The sequence below is a fragment of the Chinchilla lanigera genome, unplaced genomic scaffold, assembly GCF_000276665.1.
Source record: "Chinchilla lanigera isolate Chin_1 unplaced genomic scaffold, ChiLan1.0 scaffold00077, whole genome shotgun sequence".
Taxonomy (NCBI): domain Eukaryota; kingdom Metazoa; phylum Chordata; class Mammalia; order Rodentia; family Chinchillidae; genus Chinchilla; species Chinchilla lanigera.
Genome location: NW_004955478.1, coordinates 7,955,900 through 7,974,848, shown reverse-complemented (window position 1 = coordinate 7,974,848; position 18,949 = coordinate 7,955,900). Strand labels below are relative to the sequence as shown.

Below are 18,949 nucleotides of genomic sequence, written 5' to 3'. Positions count from 1 at the left end.
AGCATGTGGCACAATGCCCGGCTCCAAATCCTGGAGTGCTAGCCTCTCAGTGTCTTGGACTAATTAATTGGTGACCTCCCACCTAGATTCCTGGATTTTTTTTTTTTTCTTCTTTATTTCCTTTGTCTAGGCCTTATCTGCACCTTGTTGCCAATGGGCCTGCCCAAGGTTGATTCACTTAGTACTAACAGCTGACTTTATCTCTTAATCTATCTGTTCTTCTAATTCTGGTTAAGGTGCCCTGGTGAAATATTCAGCATCTACAAACAAATGACCATTGAGATAGTTAACAGCAAAGGGGTTGGGGATTTAGCTCAGCAGCAAAGCACCTGCCTGGCAAGCGCAAGGTTGTGAGTTCGATCCCTGGTACCGGAAGAAAAACAAACAAACAAACAGAGATGGTTAACAGCAAAAAAAAAAACAAAAAGAGAGAGAGAGTTAACAGCTCCAGAAGAAGAGAACAGGTAAAAGTCTTGAGGGATCAAGGAAGTGGAAGATTTGGGAAGGCCAGCCACCAAGAAAACCAGTCAAAATTAAGATGTAAACTGGCTGTAGTGGCGCACACCTGTAATCCCAGCACTTGGGAGGCTGAGGTAGGGGAGGGATCGCCATGAGTACCGGGCCAGCCAGGGCTATATAGTGATTTCAAGGCCAGCCTGAACTACATAGCAAGACCCTGTCTCAAAAAAAAAAAAAAAAAAAAGGTGAGATATATCTTCAAAAGGAAAAGACTGTCTAGCTGGGATTTCTGTTTTTGTCAGGTTGCAACTAGCTGCTTCTCCAACCCAGCCTCCCAGCTGTGAACGCCTTTGCCAGAGCAGTTATCCATTTGAAGGAACAATCTTTCTACTTCCCTAGGAAATACTTCGCCCATAAAAAAATGGGTCAGCCATAGCAGGCCTATTTGCCAAAATTAACTGAGTGACCAGTTTATAAATTATAAGAACTTTTAAAAAACTATTTTTGGGTGTATGATAATGGGGATTGAAACCAAAGGCCCACACATGCTAGGGAATCATTTACCACTGAGCTAAATCCCCAAACTTCTTTAAAATTTTTTTAAAATTTTGAGACAGGGCCTTGCTGGACCAGCCTTGTTCAGGCTGGCCTCACAGCCAGGCTCCCAGCACAGCCTCCTGAGTAGCTGCGATTACAGGCATATGTTACTGCAACCACCTAAAAACTATTTTTTTGAAAACATGAGACAGCTATTTCTATTAGGTGAGGTTATTTTAATAGTCTTAAAGGTCTTGAAGTTTAACTTTTTCATTAAAAAATGAAAGCTATGGCTGATATGCCACTGAGGAATCAGAAAAAATAAAAATAGTGTATCTGACAAAATTTAAAAATGACATTTTAAGTGGCTGTGGGTATAGCCCAGGGGCAGAACTCTTGCCTAGCAGCTGAGAGTTCCTAGATTTCATCCCTAGCACCACAAAAAAAGAAAAAAGAAAAGAAAAGCCAGGCATGGTGGCACATACTTATAATCCCAGCACTCAGGGTGCTGAGGCAAGAGGACTGCTATGAGTTCAAGGCCAGTCTGGGCTACATAGTGAGTTCAAGGTCAGTCTGAACTTTGTAGTGGGACTCTGTCTCAAAAACAAAACACAACAAAAATTAAAATTAAATTTGTGGCAATTTGAAAAGATGTTTATTATAAATAAGGGCCTGGGGATTTAGCTCAGTGGCACAGCGCCTGCCTTGCAAGCGCAACATCATGAGTTCAATTCCCGGTACCGGAAAACAAAACAAAACAAAACAAAACAAAGCAAAACAAACAAACAAATAAATAAATAAAACCATTCAAAGCCACAAATGAGAAATGGGAATTGCTTGAAGGGATTACTATAAAATATCTTATGAACTAGGCTTAGATGTGATAGATAGCCAGGTGTGGTGGTGCATGCCTATAATCTCAGCACTCGGGAGGCTGAGGCAGGAGGACCACCATGATTTTGAGGCTAGCCTGGGCTACATAGTGAGTTCAAGGCCAGCCTGAACTACATAGTGAGACCGTGTCTCAAAAAACCAACCAAACCAAAAACAAAACAAAACAAAAAAACAAAAAAAACCCAGCTGTATTGAGATAGACCAACAGTCAACTGCCCACATTTAAAATGTAAACAACACATTGTGACATATATGAATAATTCTTAAAATATTGCCTTGAAGAGAAAATAAAAACTTGCAAATTAAAAATTTTCAGAAATCTCCAAAACCTGTCAAGAACAACTTCTGCAATGGTAGTTACTGGAAACTATGAAGAGGTAAGCGAAGATCCACCTTTTCTGGAGAACTGGTAACAAGCTTTCTCCTCACTGCCCTCCAGAGCAGTCCGAGGCTGGCATGAGCGGAGGGCTGTCTCTGACAAGCTTTCTTGCTCTATTCTCCTCTGACAGGGGACACTAGGGCAGAGCACAGGCAGCCTTCTTGGCCAGAAGAGGTGGTGGTCTCTGGACAAACCCAAATTGTCATTTTGACTACACTTGGATAAGGGAGAGGCAGAATTAGCACAGAAGAGTTGATGGGAGGTTGGCGTCACAAAGCTAAGATCTTTAAAAGAGTCATGAGTTGCCCTTCCACAAAGAAAACCAAGGTGTTCGGTCACAGGCTCTGGTCATTCAATTCCTAAATATGTCAGTGCATGCTCTGTAGGCCCTGTTCTAGATGCTGAGGACACAACAACAAACAAGAAAGCACATAGTATAGAAAGGAAACAATGAATAAATAGACATATACATTGGCGTTCTAGTACATGCTTCACAGTCAATTCTCAAAAGGAAACAAAACCTTGATTTGTAATCTTTGACAATTTCAGTGATATAAACACCTCCCATTGGGGCTGTTTTCATGTGGCCAGTGTGACATCATTACATACACAGTTTTGAAGAGAAGGGCTAGCTTGAGTATGGCCAGAGCACTACTGGATACTTACCCTAACTTTTCTCCTCAAATTGTCAGTATAAACAGAGTCAAAGCAATGATAAAACCACCACACAAGAAAGCCAACCAACAAAGATAGCCTAAGGATAACCACTCAGGTGGGTCGTGGTGACAAGGGCCTGTAGCTCCAGCTCTCAGGAAGCTGAGTCAGGAGGGTCTCTTAAAGGCCAGGAATTTGGAGTTAACTTGGGCAACATAATGAGTTCCCCATAGAAGGGGAGAATTGAAAGAAAAAGCATCATTCATAGCCTAGAGGCGGTCATTGCAGGGCAAGAAATACAGTGTTTAGAACTTACACTAGGGGCTGGGAATTTAGCTCAGTGGCACAGCGCCTGCCTGGCAAGCACAAGTTCGTGAGTTCGATTCCCGGTACCGGAAAAAAAAAAAAAAAAAAAAACCAACAAAAAAAGAACTTGCACTGGACACCAAGACGGCCAATACCATTAATAAGTCTGCCCGACATCCCCATGTACACAATAGTAAAGCCTCTTCAGGTCTGTCCTCTTATCCATAAAAGGGAATAGCAGTGGCGCCTCCCCCAGGGGAGTTATGGTAAATGAGACAGTGGATACACACAAGAGGATACACACCTCTTGCGAGGGAGAGGGGCAGAGGAAGCGTGGCAGATATTCAAATGTCACTGCACCGAGGCTCAGCCCGAACTCCGGGGCAGGGTGCGGGTGAGCAGGAGCGCGGGAACGGCTGGCGGGAAAGCGAGGAAGGGAAGGCTGGTCCAAACCAATACTGGCGTTGGGACTGGGGATTTAGCTCAGCGGCACAGCGCCTGCCTGGCAAGCGCAAGGTCGTGAGTTCAATTCCCGGTACCGGAGGGAAAAAAAACAAAAACAAACCACAACAAAAAAGCCAATACTGGCGCGCAGTGCGGGGTACAGAGGCCGGGTGCGTGTAGGGACGCACAAAAGGGACTCTTTCCAAGCACTGCCAGAGCCCGGCCAAATCAATGTCCTGTCCCGGGGCTGCACACTGAGTTTACATCTTCAGCTCTTTTTATATTTGGGGACCAGGTCTCGGTAAGTTGCTACATTGTCCAGCCTGGGCTCCAACTTGCAATCCTCGTGCCTCAGCCTCCCAAAGTACTGAGATTACAGGCCTGCATCCACACGTCGGGTCCGGGAGGAATTTGACAGACGGGGGAGGAAAAAAACAACCAGCCTCACAACCCTTACAACACTCTCTGCCCAGGGTGAGAACGCGGCTGCGCGCACAGCGCCTGCGCCCCGCCCCACGTCATGGCATTCAGGCAGAACCACGAGACAAAAATATGTAGGGGAGGACAACTTCTTATTTTCTTTCTAGAGCCATTATTCCCTGCAAAAGAAACCATTTTATTTTTATTTTTACTTTGTCTTAATTAGTAATGATTACCTTGAGTCAAATACTCTCTCTCTGTCACGTAGAACACAGGCTCTCCTACGTTTAATTTCCCCGCTTAACCCGGCTGTTATTTTACCTTTCTGCTCGCCCCGCTAGTCACAGCCAACCCTGCTGAGATGTTGCCGAGACGTCATGAGTTTCTAGGAAGATAAGGAAGACTCTCCTAGCGGGAGCGCCCCCGCCTGGCGGCGCAGGCCAAACGGTCAGAGCACGTGGCGGGCGCGGGAGAACCGCTGGAAGGTTGCGGACTAGGCGGAGTCGGCTGGCGTGCTGTCGAGAGACACGAGGAGCGGCCCGGCGAGGAGGGACAGGCAGGCAGCTCTTGCTCAGTGAGAATTTAGGGTCTGTTTGGTTTGCTTGGGTTCGTGGCGATTTCTAGCCTGGCTTTCCCGTCAAATCTGAGCGAACTGGAAACCCAGAGGGGCACTGGCTAGAGTTTTTACACTTTTTTTTTTTTTTTTTAAGACAGGGTCTTCCTATGTAGCCCAGGCTGACCGTGAACTCGGGAATCCTCCTGCCTCATCCTCCCACGTGCTGGGATTATAAGCGTGCGCCAGCATGCCGGGCGCTACATACTTTTAGGAATCGAACTCAAGGGCTTTGCGCTTGCCAGACAGACTCTGCCGCTGAGCTGTATCCACGGCCCTTATTTTTATGTTTTAAATAGCGTCCTCCTTTAAAAGCCCTCGTCACCGCGTGTGTATACCCGCCTCTCCCAGCTAGACGGAAGCAGCTTCCCTGGCAAGAGTTGGCCTTGGGTCCGGCATCCAGGCGACAGGCGAGTTCTTCGCACAAGAGAGACACCAATGACTGGATGCTACTTTCTTTGTCCTTAACAGAAAGTAAAATTTCAGGTTTCAGAATCCTATCATAACCTGCCACTGCAAGGGCGGAAGGTGAGGGCTATGGGGATAGCGGATAGGTGTGGGGCAGGGTGTCAGTATATAGTATGTAAACAGAAAGAACTTCCACCCACCCCACCCGCTGCCGCCGCCTAAGGTCTTACACCTATTGCGGGCATGGGTATGTACTCATAGCAACTACAAGGAAAAACCAACCCCTTGGTTTATAGTGATCAGAGATGGGAAATCTTGGTTTCAGCTAAGACTGAGAGTAAAAGATAGACAACGCAGACATAAGATAAATTCACACCAAGGTCAAGTTTGTTGAAGGTAATATCAGCAAGCAAAGAGAGATTAATAAGAGGTCTCAGATTAACCTCTGGGGAGTTGTCTGCGCCCGTGTGGCCCATCGTAGTATAAGTAGTCTGGATTCATGGAGAGTGCAGCAGCAGTGAAGGACATTCTGTGGTCAGAATGCCTAGGTTTGCACACTTGGGAGGCTGAAGCAGGAGGATCACCATGAATTCAATGGCAACCTGTGCTGCATAGCGAGTTTGAGGCCAGGGAGTCTCAGAGTTTCAGAAAAAAAATGATAAATGCGTAGGTTTGCATCATGGCTTCACCTCTTTTTCCCCCCAGTACTGAGGATTGAACAGGACCTTCACACTAAGCTACATCCCCTGCCCTTTATTTTATTTATTTATTTATTTATTTATTTATTTATTTGTTTTGTCTTTTTGAGACAGGGTTTCACTATGCACTTCAGGCTGGCCTTGAACTGACTTTGTAGCTGAGGCTGGCCTTGAGCTCAGAAGGATCCTCCTGCCTCAGCCTCCCAAATGCTGGGATCACAGGCATGGGCCACCATGCCCGGGTCTTCCCTGCCCTTTATTTTATTTATTTATTTATTTATTTATTTATCTTTCTGAGACAGCGTCTCACTATGCAGTTCAGGCTGGCCTTGAGCTTACTTTTCCACCTAGGCTGTGCTTGAACTTGCAATGATCCTCCTACCTCAGCCTCCTGAGTGCTGGGATTACCGGCCTGTGTGCCACCATGCCTGGTGTTTCTCTGTCCTTTAAAAAATTTTTTCCTTTTTAAATTTTGAGAGTCACTAAACTGCCCAGAGCTGGAAATTATCCTCCTGCCTTTGCTTCCCAGAGTTCTAGGATTACAAGCATGTACCATCACACCAGGCCTTGTCTTTGTCTTTTAGTTGTATGGTCAGAGGCAAGTTAGTTTATCTCTCTTAGGCTCTATCTTCTCATCTGTAAAATTAAGGATAATCATAGGATTAGTATGAGATAGTGAAAGTAAGGCATATAGTTCATCTTCTAGAATACAGTATGTTTACTAAATGTTAGAAATTGAAAGGGAAAGACTGTACAAGAAAAACTATTCTTTTAAAACTTTGTTCTTTTGAAACTGCCTAGCTCTGTAACTCCTTCATGACTTTGTAATTACTTTCTTATCCCTGTAACTATGAGAATGTAATCAAACACGCAGGATGCCTGATTGTACCATTGTACCAACCTTCATAAACTGATGATCACTAATCTACCCTTGTAGCTGATGATCTCACCCTGCTAGCTAATCAGAACTACCTTGTTTTGGGGCTGGGGATTCAGCTCAGCGGCACAGCGCCTGCCTGGCAAGTGCAAGGTCGTGAGTTTGACTCCCGGTACCGGGGCGGGGGTTGGGGGACAAAAACAAAAAGAACTACCTTCTTTGTACCTCCTGCTTGGGCATTGTATAAAAGCCCCAGACCACCAGAGATTGGGTCCTGATATCTTGGAAGAGATTCTGATCAGTGCCCATTGATATAAATAAATATGCCTGCGTGTTGTTTTAGTGTTTCTACTTGCCATTGCAAAATTATTAGGTAAGATAAGATTGAGAAAGGGTTACTGAATAGGTTTCAAGTTAATTTGCATTGTATAATGTGCAAATTTACATGATTAATATTTTAAAAATATTATACAGCATAGACTGGGGATATAGCTCAGCGGCAGAGTGCTTGCCTAGCATGCACACATACCTAGGTTCAATCCCCAGCATCAAGAAAACCACACCAAAACCAAAAAATGCTCCACAAGACAGTCCCCTATAAACACACACACACACACACACACACACACACACACACACCAGCTAAATGAATGTTAAATATATACTTTGGTAGTAGGAAAGCCATTTTCTTTTGCCCTTTCATGCCACTTCCAAAATAATATTAATGCTGGGCATGGTGGCATACACCTGTAACCCCAGCTCTCAGGAGGCTGAGGCAGGGAATAGTTGTGAGTTTGAGGCCAGCCTGGGTTACAAAGTGAGCTCAAGACCAGCCTTGCACAGTGAGACCCTGTTTCAAAAAGACAAAATAATAATAATAATAATAATAATAATAATAATAATAGTAGTAGTAGCAATAGTAGATATGAACAAGTGATATTTTCTAAATCTTACGTAGTGCTTGAAAAAAACATTTAGAACATTGTTATTTTATTGATATACATGACTTGGAATGAACTCATTTAACCCTCACTTATCTTCCCCTTCCCCCATTTTAACACTTATCACAGAGTATTATTTTCTTTTTTTCCCCATAGAATTTCCAGGATTCATATATCACAGCACAAAGCCACCTTCTACACCTTTCAGAAAGTTTGTCACATTGTAGCCGCACAATAATCGTTTGCAAAAAAAAACACTGCAGAAAGAATGCACGAATGGAAGCAGTCCCACTTTGGGCTTCTGTACTTTTTCCAAGAGTTGTTAGTTAACACTCCTGGTTTGAAATTTCCTTCAGAGTCTGGGTATGTTAAATATTTGCAATGATAACAGATTTCCTAGGAAAGGGATGTGACTCAGAGCTAAATTTGGCAAATAAGGTGACTGAATAATACTTTTGTTCAGAGAGTAATAGGATAATTTAGCTAGGCATGGCAGTGAATGCTTGTAATCCCGTCTAGTTGGGAGGCTGATTCAGGAAACTTGCAAGTTCAAATCCAGCCTGGGCAACCTAGTGAGACCCTGTCGCAAAAAGAAAGAAAAAAAAGAAAAAAGAAAAAGAAGAACTTGGGATGCAGTTTAGTGGTAGAATACTTGCCTGACGTGTGAGGCCCTGGGCTCATTCTCCAGTACCGCACCCCATACAAAAGAAAGAAAATTTTATAAAGACAGTTTTCTTTCTTACATAGCTTGAAAACCAGTTTTAAATAACTTCCAAAGAAGTTGTGCATAATGGTCATCTCTAGAATAAGGTCAAAGCCACTTAAAGTGCTTATTTTGAAATGTAACATTCACTTAGAAGTATAAATCTTGATAATCCTATTATCTTATGCATGTATAAAAAGGACCAAAAACTTTCCAGACTAGCACAGAAGTAGGATAGACCTGCACAAGACCCAGTGTTTGAAAATTCATGTACAGGGCCGGGGATATAGCTCAGTGGTATAAGCGCCTGCCTGGCAAGCACAAGGTCCAGAGTTTGAGTCCTGGTACCAAAAAAAAAAAAAAAAAAAAGAAAGAAAATTCATGTACAAAATTAGAGAGTAAAGTTTAATGCTTAGCAACATCACAACAAAAAAGAAAATTTTCGTAGAAGAAATTACCTTGAATGTTTTTTCCCCCTTTTTTTTCAGCAGTGGGAATTGAATCCAGGGCCTTCACACTGAACTACATTCCCAGATCTTTTTAAAAATTATTAATTTTGAGACAGGATATCACTGAGTTGCACAGGCTGGACTTAAATTTGCGATCCTCCTGCCTCAGCCTGCTGGAGTGCTGGGATTATAGGTGTGCATTGTCGTTCCCAGCTTTAATAGGCCTTTGAAAGGAAGCAAGGAGTAGATTGGTGGTGAACAGAAAAGTAGATGCTTTTAAGTCAGCCAGAGCAGCTGCCTGGCAAGCACAAAGTCCTGAATTCAAGTCCTGGTACCCAAAACAACCAAAACAAAACAAAGTAGTAATCCAAGGTTTGCTTGGTGAATATGGAGGCATATTAGAAAGAAACGAATTGTTCTGAGGGTTATTTCCAGTGGTCCTGAAGAGAGAGGCCTGATTAAACATTTCTGCCTTACCTCAGAGAACAGAACTTTAGTGACCATGTTCTCTAGATTCACTTTCCGCTGCACAGTGTCAGGTGAATACTGCCAAATGTTATCTCGCTAAAGCCCATTTTTCACATTCCCACGCTGACACCCTTCTGTTGGTTCAATCTAATAGAGGGATGTTATCTAATAAAAGGACAGGTACAATATAGACTCATTTAGGACTCTTACTACTCAAACATCCCTTCGTTGTTTTTCGTATGTGCCCGGTCTTTTTCTTGTATGCATAGCCAAACTTAGATGAGTAGCGGCAAGAAGTACTTTTAGCGCACCCACCCTGCCGACCCACCCCGCTGATGTTCTTGCTGCAGTTTCTCCAGACTAATAAGGTGTTAGGAAAGGGGCTGACCTAACAATACAAGGAAAGACTTTTCTACGTCCTTTCCCCCCGCCACTTTCTCCAACACGACTGTTGATTTCTTTTTTCTCCAGCTTTCGGCCTTTCTCTGAAGAATGGCAGTGCTTCTGTTTGGTGTCTGGGCCCTGCTGGCCTTGACTTCTTGCCCAGGTGAGGCTATTCAGGAAAGTTTCTTTAATATGTGCTGGAACACAGGCGGTGGGTCGGGGAAGACAGGGATGGGAACTCCTGAGGAGGGTGACACTGGTATTAGTTCATCCAGACCCTTGGGGAGAGATTTCTATATATTGGTTCACAGGACACAGAACCCTTAGATGCCTTTGGCTTATAACTGGGAGAACCCAAATTAATAAATCCTCAGCGACAACTCTCCTTAGAAAATATGCCTTTTCCTCTTGGCTCTCTGGTGTCCGGAAGCTGTCTCCTCTTTTTTCTTCTCAAGAATATTTTTACTTTGTTACCACTTTTTGTCACATGATGAGCCACAGTGGGAGCTAGAGCAGGGCCGGTAGCTCAGGTGCAGGGAATGCGTTTCCAGTGGCAAGGAAAGGACTCCAAAGCCTCAGCCGGTAACACTGCAGTGAGAGTTGTACATTCCCCGAGGGGACTTGCGCTTGGTAGATGCAGGGCTTGGTGGACGTGGGCTGGCTGCAGGAGACCTGTAGGTAAGACTTCAGGAGACTGTGCAGTTCACCTACATCAGGTGTCTAAAACCTATTTGATGTCTCCTATAGAACATGAGATTTCTCTAAAGGACGGGGTTAGCTTTGGCCCGCTGGGACAAAATACCTAGGGAAAGCAACTTAAAAGGGGAGAGGGTTCCTCGGGCTCGTGGTTTTGGATGCTTTAGTCCATGGTTTCTACATTGTTTGAGGGGCTGTGGTGAGGCAGAACGTCGGGACAGGAGTTGTGATAGCGCAAATCTCCTTACTTCATGGTGACCAGAAGAGGCAGGAAGAGTGGGGATGGCGTCCCAGTATCCCCTATAGCATGCTCCCAGTGAGCTAATTGCTTTCCCCAACCCCTAACTCCTAAAGGTTCTACCCCTCTCAGTATAGCCACAGGCTGTGGACCAAGCCCTCTTCACATACAGGCCTCTGGGTGGCGTTTAAGACTCAAAGCATAACACAGACTAAACTTACAGGCATCTCAGCATTGGAGCAAAGTGGAAGAAGCGGAAAATTCCACGGGAAATGAGTAATCACAGCCAGTGGTTATGGGGGGTCAGGGCTGTAGGAAAGTCCCCAGAAGGCTTGTTGTGTGCTCTGCCGTGTTTCCAGGCCCCATCTTTACAAATTTGTAGCTACCCAGTCTGAGATGGAGTTGGAATCTGCAGTTTTATAAACATTCCAGGTGATTCTCATGGAGGCAGTCCTTAGCTATAATTTGAGAGGCAACACTGCTTCAAGGCAGAAGTAAAGCTTTTTGGCTCAGGGGTCTGCTGATCCTATGTGTGTCCCCAGTAGCCAAACCTGAGGACTTGCCAGGAATTCTGAGAGGTTACGAGGAGAGGGGTTTCCTGGGCATGATTTTAACAACATTGATTCAGATCTGAAGGGAGAAGGTGGATGGAAGGAACAGTGGTAGAATCGGGGTTCTCACTGGTTTCCTAAGGGTCTTCTCTTTCCCAGTTCCCTGAACCTTCCCCTAGTCTCTCAGCTAGAATTACGTAGAACGGACTCTGTATTTTGTCTGGGTCTCGTGGTCCTCACCAGGGTCTCTGGCACCTGTGTTCCTTCCAGGGGCCACAGAGGAGCTATTTGAGGTTTCTGTCTGGCCCAGTCAGGCCCTCGTGGGCTTTGGACAGTCTCTGGTGGTCAACTGCAGCACCACCTGCCCGGACCCCGGGCCCAGTGGCATCGACACCTTCTTAAAGAAAACCCAGGTGGACAAAGGGCGCCAGTGGAAGGCATTTCTCCTGGAGGATGTCACCGAGAACTGTGTCCTGCAGTGCTTCTTTTCTTGTTCGGGGGTCCAAAAGGACACAAGCCTTGACGTCACTGTGTATCGTGAGTGGGCCGGAGGGCTGGGGAGATGGGAGGGGCGGGAGACAGGATTATGCCCATATTTATTTAGGGAAGAATTAGGGATTTCTCTTAGGGGAGAGACCTGGGGCTCTTAATAAAGATTTTGTCCTACTATCTGGGATTCCAGAGCCAGTTCCTTCCGTTCCTTTCTGGGGTTTATATTGTTAGTAGACTGCAGAGGGTACCCGGACATCTCTGCTTGAGAATATTCTCGAATACAGGACGCAGATGCTAATAGTGTTAACTTCTAACTTGTCAAAAAAAAGAAAAAAAAGTTAAAACTACTGCTGACTTATTTGCTCCGAGGTCTTAGCATGAATAGGGACTGGACAAAGGAGAGTCTTTTCAAACTGGGATAATTAGCAAAGTCTATGAAAAAGAAGGCTCCTGAGCTGCCCTTCTGCAGAATGGATCGGCTTTGAATTGTCGGTGCCGGTGAGGAGGATCTTTCAGGGGGAAATTAGCGTTGGCAAAGTTATAGCCGTTAAGAGTCAGGGGGCTGGGGATTTAGCTCAGCAGCACAGCGCCTACCTGGCAAGCACAAGGTCATGAGTTCGATTCCTGGTACTGGAAAAAAGAACCCCCCCTCCAACCCCCCCAAAAAAAAGAGTCAGTGGGATCTGCGTGGGCAGAGGTCTCCAGATGGAGGTTTTGTGTGGTGCTGAGGAGCCTGGTCATGCCTCTGAAGCACCTCTGATAGAAAATAGAATTCTCCAGAATGGCAGCAACAGTTAAAACAAAGGACCTCCCTCGACTGTCACATTTCCTGACTATGGCCCTCACCACCTTTGCTGGGCAGAAGAGGCAAAAGGCTGGCAGGAAGATGGCTCGTGGGTAGCGGTCACCTTCCTGGAGAGGTGAGTAGCCCTCTGTCATCAAGCCCTGCCTTTTGTCTTAAAGAGCCGCCCGAGCAGGTGATCCTGGAGCTGCAGCCGGACTGGGTAGCCATGGATGAAGCCTTTACAGTGAGGTGCCTCGTGCCCCGTGTGGCACCGCTAGAGCACCTCACACTTACCCTTTTCCAGGGTAACCAAGAGCTGTATAGAAAGAACTTTGTGAGCTTGGCTTTGGCCTCTCAAAACGCTGAGGTTACCATCAGTATCACGGCCCACAGGGAGAATGACAGGTGCAATTTCTCCTGCAGTGCAGAGCTAGATTTGAATTCACAAGGTGGAGGGCTCTTTCGCGGCAGCTCAGCCATCAAGGTACTCCGGATCTTTGGTGAGTCAAGAGTCCAAGCAGGGAAGGAATCCTGGGGCTCATTTTGTTCATTTTGCCGTGGCCTTTGGGACCACGTTCCCATGGGGTGTAGGGTGAGGTTATGAGGGTAATGAGACTCTAGTTCTATTTTAACTCATTGTGAAAAAGAAAAACCATTTAGCACCGTTCCCTCCCTACATGACACAATTTAGCATGGCTTTTCTCCTTTTTATTTTCCTTTTCCTAATTTCTTGGCAGAATTCGTTCAGAGACCCCTGATCTGGGTCTCTTTGGTTCTGGAAGTTGGGACGACAGAGCCTGTGAGCTGTGAGGTGGCGAGGGTGTTTCCAGCCAAAGAAGCTGTATTCCACATGTTCCTGGGAGACCAGGAGCTGCACCCCTTCCTCTCCTGGAAGGGAGACACGGCGTGGGCCAACGCCACTGTTCGGGCCACGGAGACTGGTGCCCAGGAGCTGTCATGCTTCGTTTCTCTGGGTCCAGTGGAACAGGAAACAAGGCGGCCAGTGCACGTCTACAGTAAGTGAGCTGCCTTTTCCCTCCCCGCGTGGGTTCTCTGCTGTTGAAAACTTACACGTCATGGGCTGGTGACCTGTCCAGGCACACGTTCCCTCTTCTTCTGGTAAGTGCAGGCAGGCTGTGTTACAGCAGCAGTTCTCGCTGATTTTCACCCCGTGTGCTAAAGCCATGCTGCAAGGAGGAGATACCCTGCTTTCCTGTAGCAGAGGCATAGCAGATGTGTGCACGCTGCATTTGTTGAAATAGAAGCGCTCAGATTCCCAAACCGCTTCATTGTCCCTTCCCTTCGGGCTTTGCGGAAGCAGTATGGGTATCAGAGTCCTTTCTGTTTTGTCTGCCTACCCAAGGGAGAACGCCAGCAGCAAGAGTATAGAAGTTGCTGCCGCCTTTGAAAAATGTGTCTGGTTTTCTTTCCTTCTTTTTTTTTTAATAGGTTTCCCTCCACCAGTCCTACAGATAGAAGAATCATACCCTCTGGCAGGGACAGATGTTAATGTCACCTGCTCGGGGCATATATTAACGTCACCTACTCCTACTCTTCGGCTTCAAGGGGCCCCAGATCTCCCTGCCCCTGGGGAACCTGCCCGGCTTCTGTTTACTGCCAAAGAGGATGATGACGGCCGAAATTTCTCCTGTGAGGCCTCTTTAGAAGTGCAAGGTCAACGACTGGTTAAAACTGCTGTGCTTCAGCTCCATGTTTTGTGTGAGTAGCGGCCTGATCTTCCTTGTGAAAAGGATTATCTTTCTATTTCCAGAGATCCTGGCCAGTAGTTTCGTTATTAGAGTTGCCACATTTTTTTCAGCAGTAACAGCAGTAAAATCACAGGAGAAAATCAAATGGAGCTCTCCACGCTTGCTTTGCCCCGGGAAAGTGAGTGAAGAGGAAGCTGAGGGAAACAGGCTAGAAAGGACAGTGGCTACGGCAGCCAGACAGCATTGGTGGAGGGCGCACGGCTGAAGGCAGCGTAAAAAGGGATAGCGGAGCTGACACCAAGGAGGGAAATGCCCAAAAATTCCATATCAAAATTTATATTTTGAAATGTGGGAAAAATCCTCATTTCTGAGTTTGCCCCTTCCCAGCTCCTTTCCCACTGAGAGGCTAAGACAGGAAGCGGGGCCTCGAGGGCCCCACCGTCAGCAGTGTTTTACCATTTAGTCCCAATGCATAAAAATGCCCCAGGTTTCGTCTCAGACTCCTGCCCGAATAGAAGAAAGGGGAGTTGCTTTAGAGCAAGAAACTGATAGTCTTTCCCCTGGAAAGAAATTTGTGGGTCGGGGGTGGAGCTCAGCAACACAGTGCCTGCCTGGCAAGCACAAGGTCCTGAGTTTGGGTCCCGGTACCAAAAACAAAAACAAAAACAGAAAACAAACAGAAATGTGTTAGGGAAGTAGCATTTGGGGTCTGGAAGGAGAGGGGGCTGAGCAGGGAGGTCGGGAGAGGGCAGGGCACACAATGAGCTGGCTTCTTTGGGGTGTGCTTTTTTTGCAGACAAGCCAAGGTTAGAAGAATCTGGTTGCCCTCGCAATCAGACATGGGTAGAAGGAAAGGAGCAGATGCTTGCTTGCGTCCCAGAGGGAAACCCGGCTCCAACGTTAGTGTGCATCTGGAATGGGATTAGCATTGACCTCGAAGTGCCGCAAAAGGCCACCCAGAACCACACTGGAATCTATCGCTGCACAGCCACTAACCGGCTGGGCTCTGTCCGCAAAGACATTGCTGTTATTGTTCAAGGTGACTGCGGCTGTCCTGTTGCTGGGCTTGGGATAGAAAGCCACCAGGGGTTTGATAAAATCCTGGAAAGAAAGGTTTTCCTGGGCTGGGGAAGGGGAGACTGAGAACCGGGCTTGGTGGGCTGAGGTGGGGTGATCCTCTTGTCTTCAACCCTCCCAGCCCCAATTTCTCCGTCTTCTCTGTTTCGGCCAGGACGCCGTGAACAAAGCAGCTCTACCATCTTCCTCCTTGGTGTCATCTTCCTTGTGCTGGGCATAAACACAGCAGCGCTGTATTTTCACTTTCGGCCCTGCAAAACAAAAGAAGACGGAACCGCCGTGCCAGCGGGAAGGACACGACAAAGTGAAGAAAAGCCAGTTGGGTGTTCAACAAGTGGAGAAAAAACAGTATGGTGTTCAACAGGCAGAAATGTGTGACTCGCATGATTTTTGTCGAGAAACAGGTCTCTGGGTGAAAGAGATTTGTACTATTGGGATTTCCCAAGGAGGAAAGAGTAGACCAAGGAAAAAGGAACAGAAAAAAAAAAAAAAAGGAAGAAACACTGTGAAACTGTGCTCCACTTCGTGTTCTGCTGCTCAGGTTCCCTTGTCCTGTGTGTCCAACCCGGGCACACGTTTTCCTGAGTTTATTCCAGTCGGTAGGAGTTTTAGGCCCACTAGGGAGAGGGCCTTTTTCTCCTTGATATGTGCTTAGTTTGTTCTTAGATTAAAAAAAAATCTTGCAATTGCCTCTTCATTCCCACTGCTCTTTTTCTTAAACATCAGACTAAAGAGAGAATCAGAGCCGTGGTGGTGCACGCCTGCAATCCCAGCACTTGGGAGGCTGAGGCAGGAGGATCCTTGCAAGTTCAAGGCCAATCTGGGCTACAAAGTGAATTCAAGGCCAGCCTGAACTGCATGGTAAAACGCTGTCTGAAAAAGACAAAAAAAAAATTGGAAATATTTTAGGAATACAGTTCATTTCTCATGGTTTCCTGATGACTAAATGGTAACTAATTTCTTAGTCCAGGGACATGACTTCAAAGGGGGTACCAATTAAAGAGCTAGGAATCAGAACTCTTCCTATCTCCACGTGCCCTGCTCCCCCAAGCTGGGGTTCTGGAACACCGCCACCCACGGGGCAGGCTGGAGGCTCACTGACTTCACTGCAGAAAAGAGTCTTCAGGAGGCATCGGTAAGATGCATGAAGGGATTTATTAGGCATAATTCTTTGTTTTTGCTTTTGTGAGACAGAGTCTCACTATGTAGTTACGGCTGGCCTTGAACTCCCAGCAAGCCTCCTGCTTTAGGAGGATTGCAATCCCATAATCCCGAGTGCTGGGATTACAGGCAGGCACCACCATGCCTAGCTAGGTGTAATTTTTAAAGTACACACTCAAAGAAATAAGAGTGCAGGCCCTCAGGAAAGAGGTAGCTTATGACCTGCAGCTGGGCGTATCCATGGGGGGTTTAGGGGTGGTCCAGGTTTATTGTGTTCTGGGAGAAAAAAACTTTTACAAACTGAAGTTGCAGTTTTCATTTTTAAAGTTACAATTTCTTTGTCTCCTTTCCACCTTTATTTTTTCTATCCTGCCTTATCTCCCTACACCCAGATTCGGATACCTGACTCTGCAGCTCCTCTGCAGCCCAAATACTCTTTTCTTTAACTGCATCGTGCTGAAGTGAGGCTGACCTTACTGAGCCAGGAACCGAAAGTCTCATCCTGACTGACCTCAGGGAGATATAGGCAGGTCGCTTTTGTTACCAGTCTGTCCTGGAGGCTTAGGGAGAAACTGGCACTGCATTAACCTGTGAATGTAGGTTTTGTAATGCAGAAGACACATCTGCAGGGTTGTCAGAAATATATATGCAACATTGTTTTAACAACAGCACAGCGGAGCCCCTGCTAAACTAGGAGCCGGAGAAGTCTGGAAGATGCAAGCATTACAACCAGGTTAAACAAGCAAGAGCCAATGATGAATGATGAATTATCTTTAATATTAACCTGCATGTTTTGAGATGTTTAAGTATAACAGGTGGAGCGTAATATATAGACTCCTCCCTGATTTGTTAATGAGAAATCTGAGTTTTAAGTTTTTGGCCTTTTTGAGATGGGTTTCACTATATATATAATAGACCAGGTCAGGAGGCTGAGGCAGGAGGATCGTTGGGAGTTCGAGACCAGCCTGGGCTACAAAGTGAGCTCAAGACCAGTTTGAACTTCATAGGGAGACCCTGTCTCAAACAAACAAAAAAACAAAGCAAAACAAAAAAATAGACCAGGACCAAGTGTGGAGTTCTTGTGGGTGGGTGTCCCTGCTGGCTGCATTCTAACCAGAGTAGGGTCTAGGGTGGGATGACCCCCCATGCTGAGGTTCCAGGAAGGTTGCGCCTGCAGTCTTGCTGGTGCTGTTTTGTTTTGGTTTTTTTGAGACAGGGTCTCCTTATGCAGTTCAGGCTGGCCTTGAGCTCACTTTGTGGCCCAGGCTGGCCTTGAACTCACAATGATCCTCCTGCCTCAGCCTCCTGAGTGCTGGGATTACAGGCGTGAGTCACCACACCTGGCCTTGCTGGTGCTGTTGTGTTCTTGGCTCGCACTCCTTGGGGAAGGGGCTGGCATTGGGGGGGGGCACATGGCCGGGAGGTAAGGAGGGCGCTGGCCTGCAGTCAATGAGAACAGGTGGGCTCTCAGTCCAACAGCCCAGGGAGAACAGAACTATCAGTGCCAGGGCACGTGGAAATGGACCTCCCAGTTGAGATTTCAGGCCTTCAGATGTTGAGTAAATACATATAAATGGGATTAATGCTTATAAATGTTCCTAACATCTTCAGTCATCAATTGCTAAATATAAGTTCAACTATTCTTAAGGAGGGGAAGAGGGGTTGAAGGGAGGGGAGGGGAATGAGAAAAAAAGAATCAAGATATATCATGTACACACACAAATTCCCTATGATTAATGTGATCATTATGTGTATCTAAAAATGTACCAATAAAATCAATTTTTAGAAAAGGTAATCTTGGAGCCGGGCATGGTGGCGCACGCCTGTAAAACCAGCACTCTTGAGGCTGGGGCAGGTGGATTGTTTTTGAGCTCAAGACCAGCCTGGGCTACAAAGTGAGCTCAAGGCCAGCCTGAACTGCATAGTGAGACCCTGTCTCAAAAAGACAAACAAAAAAAGGTACAGAAAAAGAAAAGATATTCTTGGCCAGGCATGGTGCTGCATACACCTATAATTCCAGCACTGGGGAGGCTGAGGCAGGAAGATTGCTGTTAGCTCAAGCCCAGCCAGGACTACTCTTAAGGTTTATAAAAAGAACGTTTTTCTGCCTCCTTGTGGGAGGTAGGGCTGAGCTATGCAATCACCTTAGGAACAGTGCAGTTTCCCTGACCATTTTGGGCCACTGACAGGCTCTGAGAAGATGGTGCAGCTTTTGGCCACAGAACCGGGACTGTGACTCGAAGGTGTGGCCTGCCCGCGTGTCCTTTAGCAAGCTCGTCACTGAAAGGATCACCACTCAGGTGGCACGCTGAGGCCAACCCCACTCCCCGCGGCACAGGCACCAGGAGCTGCCCCAGGGGCCCACCATGCCCTGTCCCTGCACTGCTGGCTACTCTACCTCCCCGGGAGAGAGGAGGAAGGGGTGTGGGGACCGGCACGTGAGACACACCTTTTGGAGTTCCTCCCCGGCGGCCAGAGCAGAGATGTTGTCCCAGGGAGGGTCCCGGCTCCGGGTGTCGACGCTGCATTTTGCTGCAGCCACCCGGCCTCCCTTTGGACAGCAGCCACTGCCGCCTGCGCCTGCCTGGGACCCCTCCTCCCGCGGCG

At 46.6% G+C, this 18,949-nt stretch overlaps 1 protein-coding gene across 6 annotated transcripts; it reads left to right on the top strand.

Moving 5' to 3' along the window:
* The first annotated feature begins 4,503 nt into the window (after window positions 1-4,503).
* Window positions 4,504-15,872, top strand: LOC102019060 (intercellular adhesion molecule 5-like). Of its 6 annotated transcripts, XM_013503155.1 has the most exons (10): window positions 4,504-4,667; window positions 4,804-4,971; window positions 5,193-5,234; window positions 9,722-9,797; window positions 11,390-11,656; window positions 12,575-12,895; window positions 13,133-13,411; window positions 13,845-14,114; window positions 14,901-15,143; window positions 15,336-15,872. In XM_013503155.1, the coding sequence occupies exons 4-10, from the start codon at window positions 9,743-9,745 to the stop codon at window positions 15,557-15,559; spliced, it is 1,659 nt and encodes a 552-aa protein (XP_013358609.1). In that variant the 5' UTR covers window positions 4,504-4,667; window positions 4,804-4,971; window positions 5,193-5,234; window positions 9,722-9,742; the 3' UTR covers window positions 15,560-15,872. The 6 variants fall into 6 exon arrangements, with proteins under 6 accessions (XP_013358609.1, XP_013358610.1, XP_013358606.1 ...); XM_013503156.1 differs by lacking the exon at window positions 4,804-4,971 and having other exon boundaries at window positions 5,178-5,234; XM_013503152.1 differs by having other exon boundaries at window positions 4,804-5,234.
* The last annotated feature ends 3,077 nt before the right edge of the window (window positions 15,873-18,949 follow it).